Consider the following 21,126-nt stretch of genomic DNA (forward strand, 5'->3'; position numbering starts at 1 on the left):
GGATCACCAGGGTCTGATAAACCAGGTGAGGCTCTTTAGTAAAGAAGTTATTTCCCAGAAGGCTTCTGCAGCCAGGCTGCCCTGCTCCTTGTTAGTGGTATTGTGTTACCGCAGTGAATGACCTTGTAGGAATCCTTTGTCCCCTTAGTCAGGCCCTTGCCGTCTCTAAACAGAACATTTCCTCCAAATAGCAGAACAAAGTTTTGGTCGTAACTCATGACACTGATTTGACAGTTGAGAATTTAAACTCTTCTGGGTTGTATTCTGAAATCGCCAGGCTTCTCTAGGCATTTCCCTGTCTCCCTTCAGCACACTGTTGTTATCAGCCCACCTTGGAACTTAGATCACATTTGCTTGTTTTTGAAATCCCTCATTCAAGTCACAGTCAGCCCCAGGATGTTTCAGCAGTATTCTTCTGTTATAATTTTTGCAGAGAATAGCACTTGCAGCCCAATTTCCTGTCTCCAGCCAGCCTGAACATGTCTAGAAATTCACAGCGTATTCTGGATGGAGAGCACCCTTCCTAGGAGGGGTTTGTAATGTTCAATTCAATAAGCACTTATTGAGCATCTCTGGCATGCCTAGTCTAAACAACATATACATGCCTAGAGACTGTCACTGCCCAGCCGGCTACTTCTGTACCATTCGTTGGTAATTATTTGGCAGATACTCATCTTGTTCAATGACAAGACACTTCTTCACTACTACCTTATTACTCAGCCTTGCTTGACTAGAATGCTATGATTCTGGATTTCTCTGAAATATGGTGGCCAACCTCCATCAGCTAATACATGTATAAGCAAAAGGGTCTTGTAGTCATGTCCAGAGTAACATGAGCATATTCTGGACAGAATAGGAAGGGGCTTAGACCCAGAGCTCTATGGACAAAGGAAGGACATCCATTTGCCTTCAGGGAAATGACACTTTTACACAAGACAAGGATAAAGTGGAACCTAATTACGCAGACCCATTTGAGAGCTGAACAAAAACAACTTTGGGGAAAGCTATTCATATCATTTACTGAGGCACCCATGTTAGCTCTGTCAGAATTTAATGCAGAATTAAGAATACTAGAGTGATTCCTCATCAAGGGAGGACATACCACAAGCAATTCCAGCTTCTCTGTTATAGAGGAAAATGGGGACATTCCCTTTCCTAAAAAGAAGAGTCAGACAAGGATAGACCCAAGTTTCAAAACCCGAGTGGGAAATGCGGAAGGGCCAGGTGTTGGGCTCTTGCTGGTCTTCTGTTCTCAATCTTGTCTTTATAGTCAGAATGTGGATGAAGTCACAAAAAGTATGTTTAGCCAATAATGCTGGGGAATGCATCTGATACACTGGTCAGAATAATTCTATATTCAAAACATGCTGGAATATGGATGGAGTTAAACAAGAGAACATCTAATAGATATTAAATAGTCCAACACTCAGGTTACTAAGTCACCTGCCCAACTAAGAGTGGGCCACAAAAACAGGCAAGGAGATTCCATGAGTCAGCACTGTACATCCTACTATACAGGGTAAAACATCTTAGGGAGGAGGGCAAGCATAGTCGCTCTAGAACAAGAAGCTGAATTTGCATCGGTTAGTTCACATCTAATGTACTATGTCACTCTGGAGGCCCCATTTTATATAGATCATTATATACTAGAGTAAATCCGAGGAAGGCAACCAGGATATGGAAAGGTCTGAAAATGTATTAATACAAAGAATAGCTGGAGAAACTGAGAACTTCTAAAAAAGGAGATTAATAGAAAAGACAAGTCAACTGTCTTTAAATAAAGCTTTAGGGGTTACCACTGGCCAAAGGTGATACAATTTGAGGGTTAAAATGAAATACCTGAGAATAATGGATTATAACCCATTAGATAACAAAATAAACCAAGAGCCAATGCTAACAACAAATAGCTACATTTTAGATTCTAAGGCCTAGCAAATGGAAAGTGCAGTAAAGTTGTTCTATTTATAGACAAGCAAACTGAAGCTACGTCCCTTTAGGTCTAATATAGAAAAAACTTTTTGACATTTAATGAACCATGGACCTGGAGGGCAGAACTCTATTCAAGAACTTCCAAAGAGTTTTAATATGCTAAATAATCAAGTACTCTCATTCGCAGTATCTGGATTTCTGTTTCCTTTCTAATAAAGATAGTTAACCTTTACTGAGTGTCTAATAGGTAACAACTAAATATATTTTACTTAACCTTCCCAAAGACTCAGTGAGATGGGTATTATCTTTGTTTTATAGATTGGGAGATTAAGGTGCAATAACTCATGCAACTCACAAAGGGCAAGTGCCAGAGTTGGAATTTGAAACCAGGTGTGTCCAAACTCCTTCCACCCTACCCAACACACAAAGGACACATAAAGTGATTGCAGAGTGTCTTAGGGTCCCACAGTTCCTGAAGGCCATCCGTCCTGGCCCTTTGATGGTTCTGTTTACCATCTATCCAGCCCACAGTTCTACTATTCTCATTCCTCTGGATTAGAAGAAAAAGACTGGAGCTTTTCTAGAAACTCACTGTTAAAATAACCCTGATCTCTGTGAGGTATCTCTGCCCCATCCCTTCCCCACAGTCACCTTGTCTGCCCTCCTGCTAAATATGACTCAGCCTACCTGAATTAGCCCGTTTTCTCTTTCTCTTCTTCAGAGTCTATTCAGCTGACTCCTTGGAAACCAATGAAGACTAGTTTCCAGGTCTTGTGGTATAGTTAGGGGGAAAATTTAACACTGTTGATAACATCTGTAAATTCAAAGATACCAATAAATAGTTTCTCTGATGAAGGGCAGTGCAGGTCAAGGGGACACATGGCTGTCCCATTCTCACTGCTTAGTGTTAGAAGAGTAAGAACATTCTAATTACGGTGCATGGTCACAGACAGGCCTTCCCTTTATTTAACTGTTTCTAAGTGATTTTCCAGGTTTCGTGTTGGAACACAGAATCTCTCTTCATCTTCCAACCTACTGCTCATATTTCCCAAAGGCTGAGAAGGTAATTGGGAACTGACCAGTCCTCCAGCTGATCAAAGCTTTTTGCTTGTAGTAAGGAAACTTCTAGGTTTCTTTAGCGTATTTATAAATACACTATTTGTATGTTTGGCTGCTTTCAGACCACCTGTTTTAGCTGCTTCTTCATTCTAGAGTTCCCCGCCTGCTCTGTTCATCCCCAAGGACTTCCTGAGCACCCCTGTGTGCTATGTGCTGAAGGGACAGCCGTGAAACAGACAGACATCACCCCGACCCTCATCAGGGCTTAAGAGCCTGGCTATAGAGACATACATGAAACGAAAATTACACAAATAAGGAGTCACACTCAACAAAGAGTCCACATGTCTCTACAGTATCCAGAACAGAGCTTGGCACGTGGTGGGTGCTTTTTCATGAGTATGTGACTGGAAGTTTTGCGAAATGTGCAGAAGGCCCTACGAGCTGAGTTCATCTTAGCACTGGGAGCTCAAAGCTTTGACTTTGAGAGTGAGGGGAAAATATGACAGTGAATCAGGGAGACATGGGTTCTTGTTTCTGCTTTTCTACTTGCTGCTAGGGTTTTCTTAGGTGAGTCACTTAGACTTTCTGGCATCAGTTTCCTTACCTGTGAATAACGTGTAAGTACCAGGGTTCCTCATTAATAAATGGCTGCTGTCAGAAGTGGTCTGCTCTAACTGCAATCACCCTGCTAGAAGACAAGGAGAGGCTGGAGTGGAGGCTTCCTAAGACAACTGTCTCTGGCCGAGGTGTCTAACGGCCATGGGGAAGACAAAGTAGCAGCCGGAAGGGAAGCATCCCCCGGACAACCACCATGGAACTGATAGGCTGCTGCGGCTGAACTTGGGAAACATGAGCTTCACTTACCACCCACTGACTGCTTAAAAAGAAACACTTTCATTCATAGGATACTCTAGGTTATATTTCTAAACAACCAATCAGAGGAGAAAGGAAGTACAGAAATAGTTTTCTGTGTATGTTTAACAAGTAGAAAAATCCGATTTCCCATCTACTCCGATAGTCAAAAATGAAAGCAGGATGTCAAATAGAATTGATTACCCTGCATGTCCTTGAACACTAGTCTAGAGAATGATTTTGCACCATGATCTTTGGAAGTTTCCAGTAAGAAAAAAAAATTTGGAAAAATCCTAATAAATGCAGATTATCTTAAAAAAAAAAAATTCCCTAAATTAGAAAACTAAAATGAAGTCAAGAAACAGCATGTTGCCTGAGGCTGGAGGACTAAGGCCAAAATACTCAGTCTAGAAACTAGGGTCAACTGACCTTTGAAAACCCCTACCTTTATTAATAAAATCCCTAGTATTCAGAAAAGGATCATGTCATAGTCTTCTGACCCTGAGGTAAACAGATGAGAGGAGGGTAGAGACAGAACCTTCCCCTGCTCCTGATGCACATTCAGACCGCTGAACTCCTCCCGTGGCTTGAGCAAACACTCCGAGTCTCTGCTACATTCTCCTTTCTTTGGCTCGTCATCAGAGCTCCTTTTACTCACTTGCTCCAAAATGCAAGAGAGCAAGTGACCAGGTTTTCTCCTGAGACAACTACATCCCTCTACATTGCTTCAAACATCACTTCCTGGTCCTCTGCCCCTCAGGAACTGAACCCCAGTACTCTGGCCAGAGAAGGGCATCATTTTCACCAGAGCACCTTCGGACAGGAGGCATCTCTGTGGCCATTTCCAAAGTCACTGGTCTTGGTCTAACTTCGGGATGAGCCAGTCACAGCCACTAAGGTCTCTGGAAACTATCCCAGTCTCAGCTTCTTGAGTTCCAGCCTCCCAGAAAGCACAGCCTAATAAGTACCACTGGGGCATCTCAGGAGAGGAAACCCAGACTCGCTCTTTACTCTCACCAGTGCTGCTAAGCTTTGATGGCATGAGAGGGCTGGCTGGCCCCTCAATCTTCTGTCCCCTCAGACAAAATCTCCACGCTGTAGCATGTCTCCTCCAGCCCTCCAGCTCTTTCCCCTCTGGCCGCCACAAAGGCCACTGGCTACTGAGGTCAGGCTCCACTGTGGGAGACATTCCCCCGTGGGTGGCCCTCCAGGAGTGGTTAAGCCAGTAGGAAGTCTTGGGGAGGAAGGTTGGGGCACTGGCCTACCTTGTCACTGTCCGCTGTGTTCTGGGAGGTCCTAGAGGCAATGGAGATGGTGTCTGGCTGGCTGCTCCCATCCCCCTGGCTGTCAACATCCTCCACTCCATCCCTGCAGGAAGAAGAGAAAAACAGCAGGGGTGGGGGTGGGGGGAACAACTGTGGGTTTAGAGCACACAAGGATTTCCAGCTGGTCTGGCAGAGCAGAGCCTTAGCACTTTTTAGCAGGGATTTGTCTAAAATTATCCCACTAAAGGAAGCAGTCCCATGGGCTTTTCAATGATGTCACTTCTTGCTCTTAGCAAATACATAATCACTATGTTGATAACTGAACACAAAATGACTCTCTGTAACTCTTCTGGCCCATGGTACAGAGAGGGCAGCTATTTATTTTCACTAGGAATGGGTCTATAATAGGCAGTAGGAAGAAGCACGTCCTGCTTAGCACCTGCTTAGTGCAGTAGGAAGAAGCACATCCTCTCCAACTCTCTGGGTCATCTGCAACAATCCCAGAGTTCAGGGCATTCAGAGAGATTTTGTGCATGCTATAACAGGATGGGGGTGGTTTATAGCTGGCTTATAAAGAGAACAGAACTGAGAAGAATTTTTTTGACCTGTGCTTCTCTTGCTCAAGAAAATTGGGTGGGATATTTTTTCCAGGGGAGATGATCCTTGGGAAGGTCCTTATGTTGGACCCTCAACTCCTGTGTCTGGGGGAAGAGTTTATTGCCTTCATTTTGGTGAGTCTTACTGATCGCATGCTTATTTATGATGACTTCTTATTAACATAGAAATCCAAGGCATCTTCTCAAAGATAAGAGGACAGTCACAGATTTCGCAGCAGCTCTGGAGCCAGCTGTGCTCCTGAGGGTCTCACAGGACAGTCTCCCAAGTGTACTCCTGGCCTTTGGACCCCTTCCTAGGCCCCTGGACCATACAGCTATTTCATTCACATGCTCCCTCAACTCTGCTGCTTTACAACTGGGTCCCAATCCCATACTGAACACAAAGGCTGGGCTAAGGGGGATTAGATATCGGGCAACTGGTGAAAGCCAAAGGGTCAATGTCAGGGAAAACTGGAGGTGTGGGCCAAGGGTTGGATAAATCAGCACAGGAAATGACAGCACTTCCTATGGGGGTCTGTGTGAAAGTCATACCCCTGCTACTACTTTAGAAAAATATGGCCTTAGGGGAAATGAGAACTCACTGCCTGAGAGTGTTACTCCATGGGCAACGTTCACTGAAGCTGTCTCATCAGAGTCTACACAATTACAATCTACGGTGTGGGAGTACATGGACCTGTGTGTGCGTGTGTCCATACATGTGATGCATCTGTACACACACAGAGAGTGCTAATCATAAAAAGTTTCTCCCACTCAGAATGATTCTAAGTCAACTGTTTTCTCACCACCACTTGTGGGCTTGGGAAATGCCAACTTATTTTAATAATATAAGCCACACGTTCGTAGGAAGGAAAATCTGCTGTAAAAAAAATTATGTGATGCGTTTCAAAACCCAAAATAAAGGACATTTAGATCATCTGTTATTTTAGATATCTGGAACACTGCTCCCCATCATTTGCAGATAGTTCCGAGCTGGCTGTACTTTCTGCTTCCTGCCATTCTGGCCCATTGCAGTACCTTCTGGTCCACTCCAGATGAAGCTAGTTCTGGGGGAGGTGAGGAGCCTAGCCAGGAGGGTAGGTAGTATTCCCCAAGCCAACCCATTCCTCTGTAAACTCTGCCCCCGTGTATAGGGAGCCAAGCTAATGAACTAACACAATGCCTGGCTGTTCTCTGCAGAGTCCGCCAAGGTTTCTCTCTCTCATCACCTGACAACGACCAAGGAAAGGCATCAGGCATTTCCAAGGTATGTCTAGCCCATGTCCTAGAAATGCTCCAGTTCTCCTGCTAGAGGAGAAAGGGGCTCTTTCCCTGGACAGCCTCACCTGAATATCCTTTCCCATCAAGGACCTTCCGTTCCTTATAACTGTTTTTCATTCTCTCTTTTTTATTGAAGTAAAGACTTGCTACAGAAGGATCTGTCTCTAGTACTAAACTAATTGTGTCCCTTACCCTGACACAGGTAACTGAAATCAAAATAACCCCTCCCCACCACAGTCATCGGAGAAGGCAATGGCCCCCCACTCCAGTACTCTTGGCTGGAAAATCCCATGGATGGAAGAGCCTGGTAGGCTGCAGTCCATGGGGTTGCTGAGGGTCAGACACGACTGAGCGACTTCACTTTCACTTTTCACTTTCATGCATTGGAGAAGGAAATGGAGAACCACTCCAGTGTTCTTGCCTGGAGAATCCCAGGGACGGGGGAGCCTGGTGGGCTGCCGTCTATGGGGTCGCACAGAGTCGGACACGATTGAAGTGACTTAGCAGCAGCAACCACAGTCATAACTGTTCTTTCAGCACCTAGAAGGGGCCTTACCCTGGCCATGCATGTTCTGGGGCTCCTGCCCCTGGAGGAATCTCTCTCTACCTTAGCCACACCCTTCTTCTGACACCACCTCTCTTGGTGGCTCCCTGGCTTGTATATGCTGGCTGGTACCAAAGGGTCAACTAAATCTTCTGAATTTATTCCATTCATGAATAGGAGAGGACAGCCTGTTACCACCAACATCCATAACCTCCAGAACTCTGGCTTTAGTTTTTTGCTTTCAAGTTTTCCAAAATTGACATGAAGTTTTTCTATGCTTTCTTTTAAAGTGCCCTGCAAAGAGTCACTGAAGGTGACTGTCACAAGGAGACTTGAGACTTAAGCAGTCACCCACTGGTATAGGGAAAACTGGGATTCAGAAGGACCCAGAGAGTTGAAGATATTAAAAAAATAAGTCATCTTCTGCCCAATCACAACGCTTGCCTCAAATGAAAGAAGGTGAGGGCTTGGCAGGGCTGGGGTGTAGAGTAAGAGCTGCAGTGACGCCTTGCCCCTGCCATCACAGTCCTTCGGCTGTCTAGCCCGTCCAGAGAGCCCTCCCCTCAGCCACCTCCCTCTCAGAGCCTTCCCCATACACTTCACTATAGTGCCTATCACAAGTCCTCTCTCTCTGAGGCCTGCAGCGTTTCCTGTCCCTACTGGTGGGCCTGGCTCTTCTTGCTTAATTCATCCCATGTGTGAGACATGCCTGTCAGATGGTTCTTGAGGGAATGGACTCCCTTTTATATTCCTAGGGCACCCAACACACTCAGGTGCTCACTGAAGCTCTGCTGAGTATAATTGACAGTGATGGGTGAGGTGCTTAAAAGGTGGTGACTCCTCTTAGGTAGCATTCAGTGTGGTGTCACAGAGAGGGGTGCACCACCCCCACAGAAGCAAAGGTTCACCCCACCCCCACTCCCTGAAGCCTGTGAGGCTGTGCTAGGGGCAGAGACCCTGGTTACCTCTTACTATTGTTCCTCTGCTTGGCTGGTGTTTTGGGGAGCTGAATTGGCTCCTTCAAAGCTCCTTTCAGGTGAATGATCCTTTCTTGAATCACCTCTCGAATGTTCTTGATCCACTCCTGCTTGGTTTCTATGTTGGAGGCCTGGAGTGCCACAGGGAGAGACAGTAAGAACCTCATTTCCCTTCAATCCACTGAAACAGTTCTCAACCCTTCTCTTGCAGGCTTAATCCATCATTGGTCAAGGATACCAAATGTTGGAAGGGTTTATTTCTCTGGTTTTATACTTGTGACTTCAATCCCACGGACATGCTTTTCCAACTCCTTGAACAGGGCTCTGACCTCAAGCCTCAGTGCAAACTTCTACAGGGTCATTTTCAAAATATTTAATAACTTTGGAGGCACTGACGAACAGTGATATCTGCCCCTGCTGGACCAAGGATTAACACTTCAGTTACTGGATTCTGGGGAGGTCTGGAGAATACAGGAGGGGCAACAGGGGGGTGTTTGGAGGCAGCAGCCATTTACCAAATGGATACATAGACCTGGATATACTGGTCTAAATTGGATATACTTATATCTAACCTGGGTATAAGTCCAACACCCATATGACTACATAGGCTTGTAGTGACTGAGTCAGTCCCAGGTTTTTAGCCTAGTAAACCTGTTAATTGAAGGCACTGCTATCACTCCACGGATATCCCATTCGTCTTCATGGAAGTCTGTTCAGGTGCTTCTTCCTCATGCTGGGCAGCAGCTATGCTGACAGTTCAGAGTGATCAAGTGTGAAGCTTGGTCAGGGCTGGCCCATCTCTTCCTTGGTGATGGGCACTGCCCTGAGAAGCACACAGCTGACAGGTGCGCCACGTGCAGGATCTGTCCTCAGTTTCACCAGCATGGCCACAAGTGCTGACTCAGCCCCCTGGTTATGTGTACTCTGGGGAGCTGAGGGGACTCCATAAGGACCCTTCTCAACACTCCTCTCAATCGGCCTAGTTCCCATGCTCGCTTGTATGATTCACCAGAGTTTCCAGAATGTAACGGTCTATATCTCACACACAGTCAGCCTCCACTGAGCAGAATACCTTATATGCGGAAGGTGTTCAGGAAAGAAATGTTGAATGAATGCAGAGCAAACAAGGTGACTTTTGCCAAAGGTCAGTTGGCATCCTTGCCTCTTGAGGTGGCCACATGGGCAGAACATATTTAAGTGGACCCCACTAAGGCCATTCCCTGCCTTCTTCCCTCCATGCTCCAACAAGTGCCTGGACTTACAGACCAGTAGTCTTTGAGGCTTCAGGCTACTTTCATGATAGAATTTGTGTCTGAACACCCATGTGGGGCTGCCCTCTTGAGGGAAGCCCAGAGGCCCCAGCTTTTAGGCATATCCTGCCCACATCCCTCTAAGCCCACTTTGGTTACCCCCAACCCCGGTCTTGTGCCCAGCAGAGAGCAATACTTACTTTCAGCACTGTTTTATTGTCTGAGGATGGGGTGCGCCCAGACCACAAGGCGAATTTGCAGGGATCGCCCTCTACGTGTTCGGTCACACCCAGCTCTGAGGTCTGTAGACAGGAAATGCCTGTGAGAGGCGGGGAAGGGGAGGGCGGTGGGGAGACTTAGGGCTGGGGTGGGAAGGGAAAGGCAACAGAGAGGAGAGGACCGAGGGAGGGGCTCTGTCAATCAAACTTAAACAGACCAGATGTTCTGTTCTTCTACCCAGGATGGAAGGACCTATAGGCACGTGCCTGATGAGCAGGTAGCAGGGAGGGTGGGTGAAGAGGGAGGCGCCCAAGCCAACAGGAAGAAGAAAGGTGAACTCTAAGATGCAGAAGTGGGCTGAGGGGGCATTTTCCAACTAGGATGCCTTTCACTTGTCCAGGATGGTGTTGGTGTGGCACCAGGGGAGAGACGAGCAGAGTGTTCAAGATCCCTTCCTGCCCAAGGGAGCTAGCAAATGGGGAGTCTCGTCTGACCCCACCTGCCCCACCTACCAGTAGCTTGTTCTTGTAAACATATTTCGTGTGTCCTGAAGAGTCTTTGATCTCCTTGCTGAAAACCAAGGAGATCTCAAAGAGGAATAGGTGTCGCTCCCGCCCCTTCCGGATCAGCGACTTGGGGTCCCACACTTGAAAGGCATCTTGTAAAATCAGCTCTCCCTGCACGTCCAGGTTCTCGTCGAACCCTGAAAAACACCCGTTTCCAGTCTGTGTGGTTTCTCCACCACATGTGGGCACCTTGCTCTGGTCCCCTCTTGGAGGCAGGGTTCCTGAGAGTGATCCCTCGGCTCCCACAGCACTTTTCTCTCAGGCTGATTCCTATGGCTCCTGCACACCTCAGGGGACAGCTCTATGGCACTGGGATCAGACCCCTTTTCTGCCCCAGGTCTCCTCTACCGAACCAATATCAGGGGAATCTCCTGCAGAGCTCCAGAGCAGTCTCCCCCAACCCTCTGCCAGCCAGGGTCCGCCTGCAAGGGCAAACGCCATCTCTCCTTCTCCCTGCACAGCCCCCGCTCTCGCTGGCCTGGAGCTCAGAATGGGGCTGACGACACACACTGCCTGCCTGAGTGCCCCCAACTCCACTCCATTCGTTGTCACTTCATTTCTTACACTCCATTCCTAGGACTCTTCCCTTTGATAGCTCCTGTACTATGCGGTGCACAAGCCTTCAGCAATTAATATTCGTATCATTTTAACAGAGGTTCTGAAACTTTATTGTGTATAAGAATCACCTAAATTGATTATGAAAACACATATATCTGCCCATTATTCAATCCCTAAAAGACTGGGATTCAGTAGGAGTGGGGTGGAGCCCATGAATTTGCACTTTTAAACAAGTTCTCAGGTGCTGCTGCTGCTGGTCCATAGAGCATACCTGAAGGGCCTGGATCCAGAATACAGGTCAGGGACAGGCTGGAGGAGAAGGTGCTCAGAGAGGCAGACATGCAGGGGAGGGGGTGGGGAGCAGGTGTGAACAGAAGAGTAGGAGGTGGAGAAGGCGAGACACCAGGAATAGATTCAGATAGTCAGGGCTCAGTCTGGAGAAGGCAATCATGGCTCCTCTGCATGAAGAAGTGGCCTTCCTGTGTTAAGGGTGGCCAGGATGCACTGAAACCAGACCAAGTCTTTGGCAGTGTTGGGGTAAGGGGCAGGGAAGGAAAAGTGGTCTCAAAGAGAGGAATACCCCCACAGGGTTACTATGTACAACAAAGAAGACTTGCCTTCCTTATCTCACCTGTTTGCCAGCCCAGGTGCGGATATGGAATATTAACTCATCTAATAGTTTTGGCCATGGCTGCTCTGCCCTCATCTGCTGGGTTTTCGGTGTTGGGAGTGCTTTATTGTCTCACTCTGCCAGGTTTCTGGGTCCCTAGAACATGGCTCCAGCGGACTGAAGGAGCTTTGACAAAGTCCCATCAGTTTTATCTGGCTGGACTTGACTCACCTGCTACGAGTGGCTGAGGGTAGTTGCACACTGACACGCATGTGCTTAACGCCACTGAACTGCACACTTAAAAATGGTTAAGGTAGTAAACTTCATGTTATATGTGTTTTAAAAGAATAAAAAAGAGAGAAGGACAAGGCTAAAGATGTGTGTGTGTGTGTGCGCGCATGCGCGCAGGATTTCTGCTTGTTACGATGGCAAGTGTGATGCAGACGCTATGCAGATGAACAGGGCTGCTCTGGGTCAGGGTTTTCACACCTTTACAGTAAGGATGAGGGTGGCTCGTCCTGCTCTGCCTCTCAGGCAGCAAGTTGCCCACGTAGCTAATGCGACACAGGCCTGGGGCTACCTGGAGGCAGGTGATAGCTGAGCTGGCCCCTGCGGATCTCCTCTCACACTTCCCCAGGACCTATGGAACAACTTGCCATTTCTCTTCTCTTCCAGCCTGGCCCTCTGACTTCACACCACTTCCCCCCCCATGATGCCAGTTCCATAGCTTTAGGAAAGGAGGCTCCCCGGGAGGCTGAGCGCACAGCTACCTTCCAGCATGCTGACGTGCATGGCATCGTTGGCTCTCTTTGGGACACTAAGCATGACCTCCAGGCCTTCCTTGAGCTCCCCTTTTCCTTCTTCACAGCAAGTTAAAAGTTCCTGTGAAAATGTCCAGATACAGTTAGAACAGTTTCCCCCAGCTTCCCCAGCCTCCCACTAGCTAACCCCTCAAGGCAATTATATACCAGTTCCTCAAGGAATTATGTGCTGTGCTTAGTCACTCAGTTCTGTCCAACTCCTTGTGACCCCATGGACTGTAGCCCATCATGCTCCTCTGTCCATGGGGATTCTCCAGGCAAGGATACTAGAGTGGGTTGCCACGTCCTCCTCCAGGGGATCTTCCCAACCCAGGGATTGAACACAGGTCTCCCACATTGCACGCAGATTCTTTACTGTCTGAGCCACCAGGGAAGCTAGCTTCATTGTCCGTAATGGTCCCCTCTAGAAACCCTTCTGGGGTGGAGAGGTTATCACCAAAGAATTCAACCACCATGCTTTTCCCAGACTGAGCTTCCTCAGCTCAATCTAATCCAACTAACTCAACCCAACTCCCAAATGGCTGGCACTAGAAGTGAGCAACTCGGGTATTCTCTATCACTCAACTAACCTGGAGGTCAGGGAATACCCCTGGCAAAAGATACAAACAGAGGTGCGGTACTATGCGATCACAGAGAGGACACAGCACTCGTCCGTCAGCATGCCAACTTCCAGCACCACTGTCACTGACACATCTCTACCGCCTGAATGGCTTCTTCCACGCTGGGAACAACTAGGGATTGTGGAAACCATAGGTTTATAGCTTTTCAGAGTCCTAAGAGATTTTTAGATTATATGTATTAGAAGTCAGCCCAGGGCCAACAGATAGGATCATGGACTGGTCCCTGGATTGTCAAATGAGGACACTGTGCTCAAGAGGGACATGGGTTTTGTCCAGGTTATAGAACTCACTGGAGGCCATGTAGAGGCTTGAATCCAGATTTCTTGAATCTAAATCCAGTACTCCATCCACCAGGCAAAACTGCCTTCCCCCGTCCTCCTGGACCATGCTCTCTCTTTAACGTCTCCATTGGAGACTAGGTCTTTATACCCTTTCCATAAAAGATATATAATATCTGGTTGATGGAGAAAAGATAATCTCCAACTATCTTAGTAACCATAAAGACCATTCGAAGTGATTTCACTCAAACCAGAGGGATGCTGGCTTTCGCTTTTCCTATCAGGGTTATCATATCTTGCTCACTTTGACACTGGAAAGGAAGAAGTTAAGCAACAGATCTACAAACCATACTTTCTCTTTCTGGGGAGGGGGAAGGCAGGGAATGGGTGGATGGGTGGGGATGCACTTCCAGGAAAGAAAGAAAGTTGACAAGACCAAACCATATAAACATATCAATGACAGACCTCCTGGCAAATTAATGGTACCTGCTAGCGGGAGGTTCCTTATTTACGGTGTGCTTTCAGTAGGGTCTGTCTGGCCTTTCTATGATTTCTTATGGTAAACAAACCTACAATCAATGGCTCCCTGGAAAGTATCACATAAGTTACACAACTAAGTAAAAAGTGATTACAATTCATGATGAAATGGCTCTCTTCAGGGTAAGTGATAGGATGCAACATACATTATTTAGAAACTTTGCATGCTAATCAAGATCACAGCATATCCTGATGTTGTAAGAAAGGTCTTAGAACTTTTGGTGGTCCTGGACTTCTGTGTTTTATATCTGTCTTGGATTATCTGTACCTTTGAAATTATTAGTAGAGTAAGATATCTGATTAGTGATCATCTGATGGGAAAATCCAGGCCTTTGTGTTATCTTTGATACATCCCACATGAAGAAGGGAGCTCTGAGTGTCCAAAGAAGAGATAGACCGCCTAGAGCAGAGCTTGGGAGGCAGACAAGATCACGCCTCAGCTCTGGCTTTGGTTCCAGTCAGCGTAACAGCATCATTGTTCAGAAAGCTGCATTTACTTCTGCCAGCCTTAAGTTCTCTTCCCTTACCTAATTTTAACCCTCCAACCTGCTCTCATACATCATCAAAGGAATCTCTAGGCAGAAACATGAGAGAAATAAGAAATGTGCTACAGTTTGTAACAGAAAACACCAATTATTTTAACCTCCCAAAGCAATTTGGCATGTCCACCAACCAACCAGCAAAACCAATGAGTTCTCCTCAGATCTCTGCTATAGTTTATGAAACAGAGAAAGCTCCACATTTAATTTAGACTGAAAAGGACAGCTGTAGCAGATTTACACAGAGAATATTGAACACTCTGACCTTCACTTTTATGCAACACCTAAAGGGAGAAACTCCAGAGGATACTGATAATTAAATATCAGTTTACTTGGAATAAAGCTGGCTTTAATGAGAAAATAAATCCCATATTATTTATTTATAGTAAAAGCTCAGCAAACTATTTTTCTTTTACTCAGCAAGCATTCGGCTACAAGCACATTTGAAAGAGGTCAAAATTATCTTACTAAGTCTTTTCTTCCCCAAATAACTTTAAAACATGTCTACAACCAATTCCCCCTACTTTACTGTCTTCTTTCTCAGTTACCTGCATAGTCCTCTCTTTCTAAAACAGCTAATCACAGAGTGAAAGCCCAGAGCCCACCCTTCCATCTGCCTAAAGCAAAACACAGGGCAGCCTATCCATCCTCCACATCTCTCCCTTGCCCAAGGCACAAAATTCATCCTAGGAACTTCAGCCTTGGGGATTAACAGGGAGGGGTGAAAACCTGTATTTCTCTGAGAACTGGGGCCTAATTGACTGGAGACCCTGGCAGTGTGGATGGGTGAGTCAGTTTTATTTTATTTTTTAAAAATTCACAACCCCACCAATTCCTGAAAGGCTTTGGAAACACTTAAGTTTGAAAACCACACACACACACACACAAATCTTCTTGCATAATAATAATCATTTAGAAGAGCCATACATCATGTGGGCTAGGAAAGGAGAGGATAATTATATACAGTTGTTATTGTTGCTATTTAGTTGCTAAGTCGTCTCTGACTCTTTTGTGACCCCATGGACTGTAGCCCGCCAGGTTCCTCTGTCCATGGGATTTCCCAGGCAAGAATAATGGAGTGGGTTGTCATTTCTTCCTCCAGGGGATCTTCTCCACCTAGGGATCAAACCTGGGTTTCCTACATTGACAGGCAGACTCTTTACCGCCGAGCCACCAAGGAAGCCCAACATTCCAGTACTTTTCATTTAAATCTATAACCCTGCTCCATCCAACTGCCCATTCATGCTTACTCAAATGTTTTGTCAGAATCCAAGATAGAAGATTGTTCCCCACCTCTGGGGTAAGGAGAAACTCCTGTAAGTAACCATAAAACTAGACACTATCTGACAGTCAAAGGCAAAGGACCTCAAGTTCTTGTGATTAAAGAGCAGAGACATTACTTTGCCAAACAAGGTCCGTCTAGTCAAAGCTATGGTTTTTCCACTAGTCATGTATGGATGTGTGCGTTGGACTATAAAGAAAGCTGAGCACCAAAGAATTGATGGTTTTGAACTGTGGTGTTGGGGAAGACTCTGGAGAGTCCCTTGGACAGCAAGGGGATCCAACCAGTCTATCCTAAAGGAGATCAGCCCTGGGTGTTCATGGGAAGGACTGATGCCGAAGCTCCAAAACTTTGGCCACATGATGCAAAGAACTGACTCATTGGATAAGACCCTGATGCTGCGAAAGACTGAAGGCAGGAGGAGAAGGGGATGACTGAGGATGAGATAGTTAGATGGCATCACCGACTCAATGGACATGAGTTTGAGTAAACTCCGGGGGTTGGTGATGGACAAGGAGGCCTGGCGTGCTGCAGTTCATGGGGTTGCAAAGAGTCGGACACGACGGAGCGACTGAACTGACTGACTGACTGGCACACCAATTTTTCAGGAAAGAATACCCATGCCCTACTCTGAGATCTTAGGAGAATTTTTCTGAGTCTTTATATAAGAAACTTCAAAAACAGAATGGCATCTTCAAAGTTCTATGTAAATAGCTGTGATGGTCTGCATATAGTTATTTCTGCCACTGCTGCTGCCACTGCTGCTGCTAAGTCACTTCAGTCGTGTCCGACTCTGTGCAACCCCATACATGGCAGCCCACCAGGCTCCCCCGTCCCTGGGATTCTCCAGGCAAGAACACGGGAGTGGTTGCCATTTCCTTCTCCAATGCATGAAAGTGAAAAGTGAAAGTGAAGTCACTGAGTCGTGTCTAACTCTCAGCGACACCATGGACTGCAGCCTACCAGGCTCCTCCGTCCATGGGATTTTCCAGGCAAGAGTACTGGAGTGGGGTGCTACTGCCTTCTCCAATTTCTGACACTAGTCCTCAATAAAGGCCAAAGGCATGGATGCCCTGTGGTGATTCTCTAAGTCATTTTCTGCAGGGTTGGCAGACTAGAGTGCCTGGAAGTGAAGTCCTGGATTTGAGGAAGGTGAAGGTTTGAAGGATGGGGCTGAAAAATAAGGATGATGTAGGACCCGGCCCTAACCCAGAAGGGAGAAGAGGTTGGGGTGTGGCTCACTGCTGCCCCCACTCTTCTCATCACAGAACTACAAGTGCTAAGTCAGTAGGACCTCACAGACAGGAAAGGCCGGGCGCACTTCAACATGACTAGAATCTAGATTTGAAACTAGACCGGTTCTCAGGTTTACTGAAGCAGCTAGGAAATGTGAGGTTCAGCAAGCATCTCATAGAACTGAATTTCATCAGAGTTTCTCTAGAACTATACTACTTACGACATGCTTCTCACTATCCTTTTTTTGCATTTGAGAAGTGACCAGCAATATAGTCAAAGTTCGGGAAAACTCCACCCTTACACATTAACAGTTAATGTAGATACAGTTATATAACTGCTTATGATAGCGACTTCTCAGGCTTTCTTTGAAATGTCACATTTTCAGACTGTTAGTGTATTCTTCTCCGAGAAGAATCAGCCCAAATCACATAGTATTTTATATAATTTGATGATTTGACTCTTAAAGAAAAGGGTTGGGAGAAAAAACATATCTCCTGGTTGGCTCCAGAAGAACCCATAACATGTAGGAGCCTATAGATACAGTGTCATTGTGTCTTTGTATGTACTTTCAAACTATTTCCTCTTTAAAATCTCCTAGTCTAGACAAACACAGAGATTAAGGCAATGATAGGTGCTGCCCTGGGCCTCCACTGCCCATGCTGGCACTGCCCCTAAGACCTTGATCCTGGATCCTACCAAGGAGGGCCACCAGGAGGAATCTGCCCAGAAGGGAAGGACGGGAGAGTCTCTGTGTACCCACCACTGTCTGAAGTGGCAGTCACTAAGAGCTGTGCAGTGGTGGGTGCAAATGAAAACAATCACAATCCATTCCTGCTTCCATTTCTCCTTTCTCCCCCAAAATAAGCATATGGGATTTCATGGGATAGAACATGCAGTCTGGAGCCAGCAATGGCAGCGTGGGCTCATTGCTGAAGTTCTGCTCCAGGCAGAGGAAAGGTCTTCAGGTAGCAGCTTTCCCATGCCTGGGCAAAGCTAGGATTCCCTGGACCTGGTTGGCAGTGTGGTCAGGGTGACATAGAGGGGAGGGGAGGTACCTTCAGGAGCAGCTGGTACTTGGTAATCCTCTGGACAGGCTTAATTAGGTAGGAAGAAATGGAGTTGGCCAGACCATGACGCTGCTGTATCTCCTACAGGGATGAAAATGGATACTGTTAGACACAGTGGGACATGTGTACATATGTGTTCTGGGAGGAAGTGAGCAGGGTTAAGGAGAGAGGAGAAAAGGAAAAGGTACAAAATGATTAGAAACTATTCTTGGAAGGGGGAAAGACAAAAGGAAAACGTATAAACCAAAACACATAGGAAATAATCATTCTGTCTTTAGATGATAATGAGTGCCTGAGCAGTAGAGAGGATCACACCTAGATTCTGGAAAAAGTGAAAATACAGTTAGATAAGCAAGATGTACATAGGTCATTGATGGTGTAGAGCTAAAAGAATGAATTAGGGTTTGATGGTGAGTTTTTCAAGGGTAAAGTTTCGCAGATCTTATATAGAAGAAAAACATAGTGAAAGCAATGTTTCAGGAAGACTCATATAAGCCTAATAGCAACACAGAGAGTAGAGATTGGGAAACAGACACAGAGACCAGTCCAGAGATTATTGCAGAAGTCTAAGTGTGTAAAAATAGAATTACCATCAATCCAACAATTCCATTCCTAGGTATATACCCAAGGGAAATCAAAACATATGTCCACAAAAAACTGCTGCAAAATATTCATAGTAGTATTATTTTATTAAGAGTAGTGAAAAGGTGGGCATAACCCAAATGTCCATCAACTGATGAGTGAAAAAATAATGTATTATAGTCATACAATAGAGTATATTTTTGGCCATAAAACAATGAAATACTGAGACATGCCACAACACAGATGAACCTTGAAAACTTTATTCTGAGTGAAAGAAGTCAGTCACAAAAGAACACATATCACTCCATTTTTAAATGAAGTGTCCAGAAGAGGAAACCTATAGAGATAGAAAACAGAGTGTCAGTTGCTCAGAGCCAGGGGTGTAGGGAGGATAAGGTGGAGGAGATGGCTAAAGGGTGTGGGGTTGTCTTATGAGGTGATGAAAATGCTCTAAAATTGGCTGTGAGGATGGCTGCACACGTCTGTGAAGGTACTAAAACAAACTGTACCCTTTACATGCATCTATATCTACAGGTGTGTAATGCGGGGGCTTGTCATAAACGAAGGTTAGTGAGCACAAAGCATCAGGAGAATTACAAGAAGCATTTTAAACCTAGACAAAGTAGGACTTGTTACGGGCCATGAAGGAAGGCGAAGAAAAGGGAATAAAATAATAAGTCATTCCATTTTCCTCCAGCTATCCCAGAAGGTGGCAATTTTCTCACTCATTTGCCTCTTCCCTAAAGTTGTATGTTTATATCAGGACTTGTTCAAGGAAAATGGGCAAAACAGCTGGAAGCCTGACCCTATCTGGGCAAATAAACATTTTGAGCTTATCTGGGGCTTTGGCAGGAGAGCTCAGGCAATAAGGCACTTTGACTGGCTTCCCTCTCTGACAAGATGCCGAGTTCCAGGAAGGCTTCATGTGGAGAGTAAGGAAGGGGTGGTGTCCAGTGGCTGGGTCAGCCAACCAAGCTTAGTAATCAACAGGGTACCTGTCATCACAGCCTCGCAGCTCCCACGTCTGGTGTAGAAAATGCTGGATCATGTCAATGTGTGGGCCTTTCTGGTACCTGAATTTTCTGTGCTCTCTTTACAGTAATGGATAACAGGGCTGTCTTTATTGGGGGTTTAATCTCTGATAGAAGGAGGGCCTAAAGTAGATGGTGTCTAAGTATAGCATTTAGGGAAACTCTTCTGATGGGAGGGAAAAAGCTACAAAGATGATGCTTTCTGGAATGCGTTAGGGAACCATCAGGAGAGTTTGCTGCCCTCTCTCCCCACCTCCAGGCCAAGCTCCAGGAACTCCTACTGGACTGGTTTTCTTTCTTGCATTGGCCTCCCCAACTAATGTACAGGCTCATCAGGCATGATATTGGAAATGGGGGGTAGGATGTAAAATTTGGGGTATGCCCAACTTATAAATCAAAGCCTAGAAATTGGCTAGAAACAGGAATATGAGGAATGTAGGATGAGAGGAAAATGCAGATTAGCACCAGACACTGTAACATGTGAAAAATGAACCAGGTAAACCATGAGTCAACCTCCTGAGAAGCTCACAAAAGGCACAGTATGGCATTTGTAACCTGTCAAAAGGCAGGTGGTTACAAATGCCATAAAGAGACAAAGTATACCGCACACAAAGAGAAAGGCAAGGATCACGTAGGAAGCAACACATGACTGTGACCGTTTAAGGATAGTAAGACTTCTAAGGGTGTCTTTGTGTGCCTGTGTGCAGTGTGTGCAAAGGGCTCACAGTCTGTCTTAGGCAGTGAGAATAGTGTGAGCAAAGACAAGGAGGCAGATGAGTCTGCAGCCTACTAAGAGCACAGGATATGTATGTTCAGAAAAATGTGAAGTGGGAGACAGGACACAGTGCATTTAAAACTTCAAAAAGACTCTTCTAGATACTATTGATAAAAAAGACCCAGAAATATCTTAAGAGAAATACATTACTAAGGAGAGAGAATAGCAGTATAGGGCATCCAAAATGATACCCAATAACTTCTGATACCAAGTCAGAGAAGTACTTTTCTTGAGTTTTTGATTTAAACAAAACCTCACAAATTTCACTTTGGGACCATTTCCATAGTAATACTCCATCTTTAAAAATCATGTCTGTTTTTTCTTGTCTGGCTTTCACCCATTCAAGTATTATTCCTTCCCTGAGCAACAAGACACTTATAGAATCATTTCTGTTACAGCAGGTCAGGCTAGAAAGATGCTCAGAGAAGGATTATTTTTAAACTTGAGTATGGGAACCATGTTTGTATGTCTGAGACCCCAGGGGACCTGGCACATTATCTTGCCTACAGTAGACATTCAAATATTTAGAGAAGGACTGAGCAGGCAGAAAGTTAGACTGATAGACATTTAAAATTTTCTGAATTTCAAGTGTTTGTCACTTCTGATAGGACTATCAGAATGGCCATCACTGCTATCACCTATCTCTCACTGAACT

General features: G+C 45.7%; 1 protein-coding gene across 2 annotated transcripts in view; it reads right to left on the minus strand.

Annotated features, from left to right (window-relative positions):
* LOC120870552 (kalirin) overlaps nucleotides 1-21,126 on the minus strand; it is a 522,430-nt gene that overhangs the window by 20,618 nt on the left and 480,686 nt on the right. For both annotated transcript variants that reach the window (XM_040250305.1, XM_040250297.1), the window contains exons 28-33: nucleotides 18,072-18,164; nucleotides 12,474-12,585; nucleotides 10,482-10,672; nucleotides 9,951-10,052; nucleotides 8,489-8,631; nucleotides 5,106-5,208 (exon numbers count right to left, since the gene is read on the minus strand). In XM_040250305.1, the coding sequence (XP_040106239.1) occupies nucleotides 5,106-5,208; nucleotides 8,489-8,631; nucleotides 9,951-10,052; nucleotides 10,482-10,672; nucleotides 12,474-12,585; nucleotides 18,072-18,164 (744 nt within the window). The remainder of the gene's footprint in view (nucleotides 1-5,105; nucleotides 5,209-8,488; nucleotides 8,632-9,950; nucleotides 10,053-10,481; nucleotides 10,673-12,473; nucleotides 12,586-18,071; nucleotides 18,165-21,126) is intronic.

The sequence above is a fragment of the Oryx dammah genome, unplaced genomic scaffold (genome assembly GCF_014754425.2).
Source record: "Oryx dammah isolate SB20612 unplaced genomic scaffold, SCBI_Odam_1.1 HiC_scaffold_2, whole genome shotgun sequence".
Classification (NCBI taxonomy): Eukaryota; Metazoa; Chordata; class Mammalia; order Artiodactyla; family Bovidae; genus Oryx; species Oryx dammah.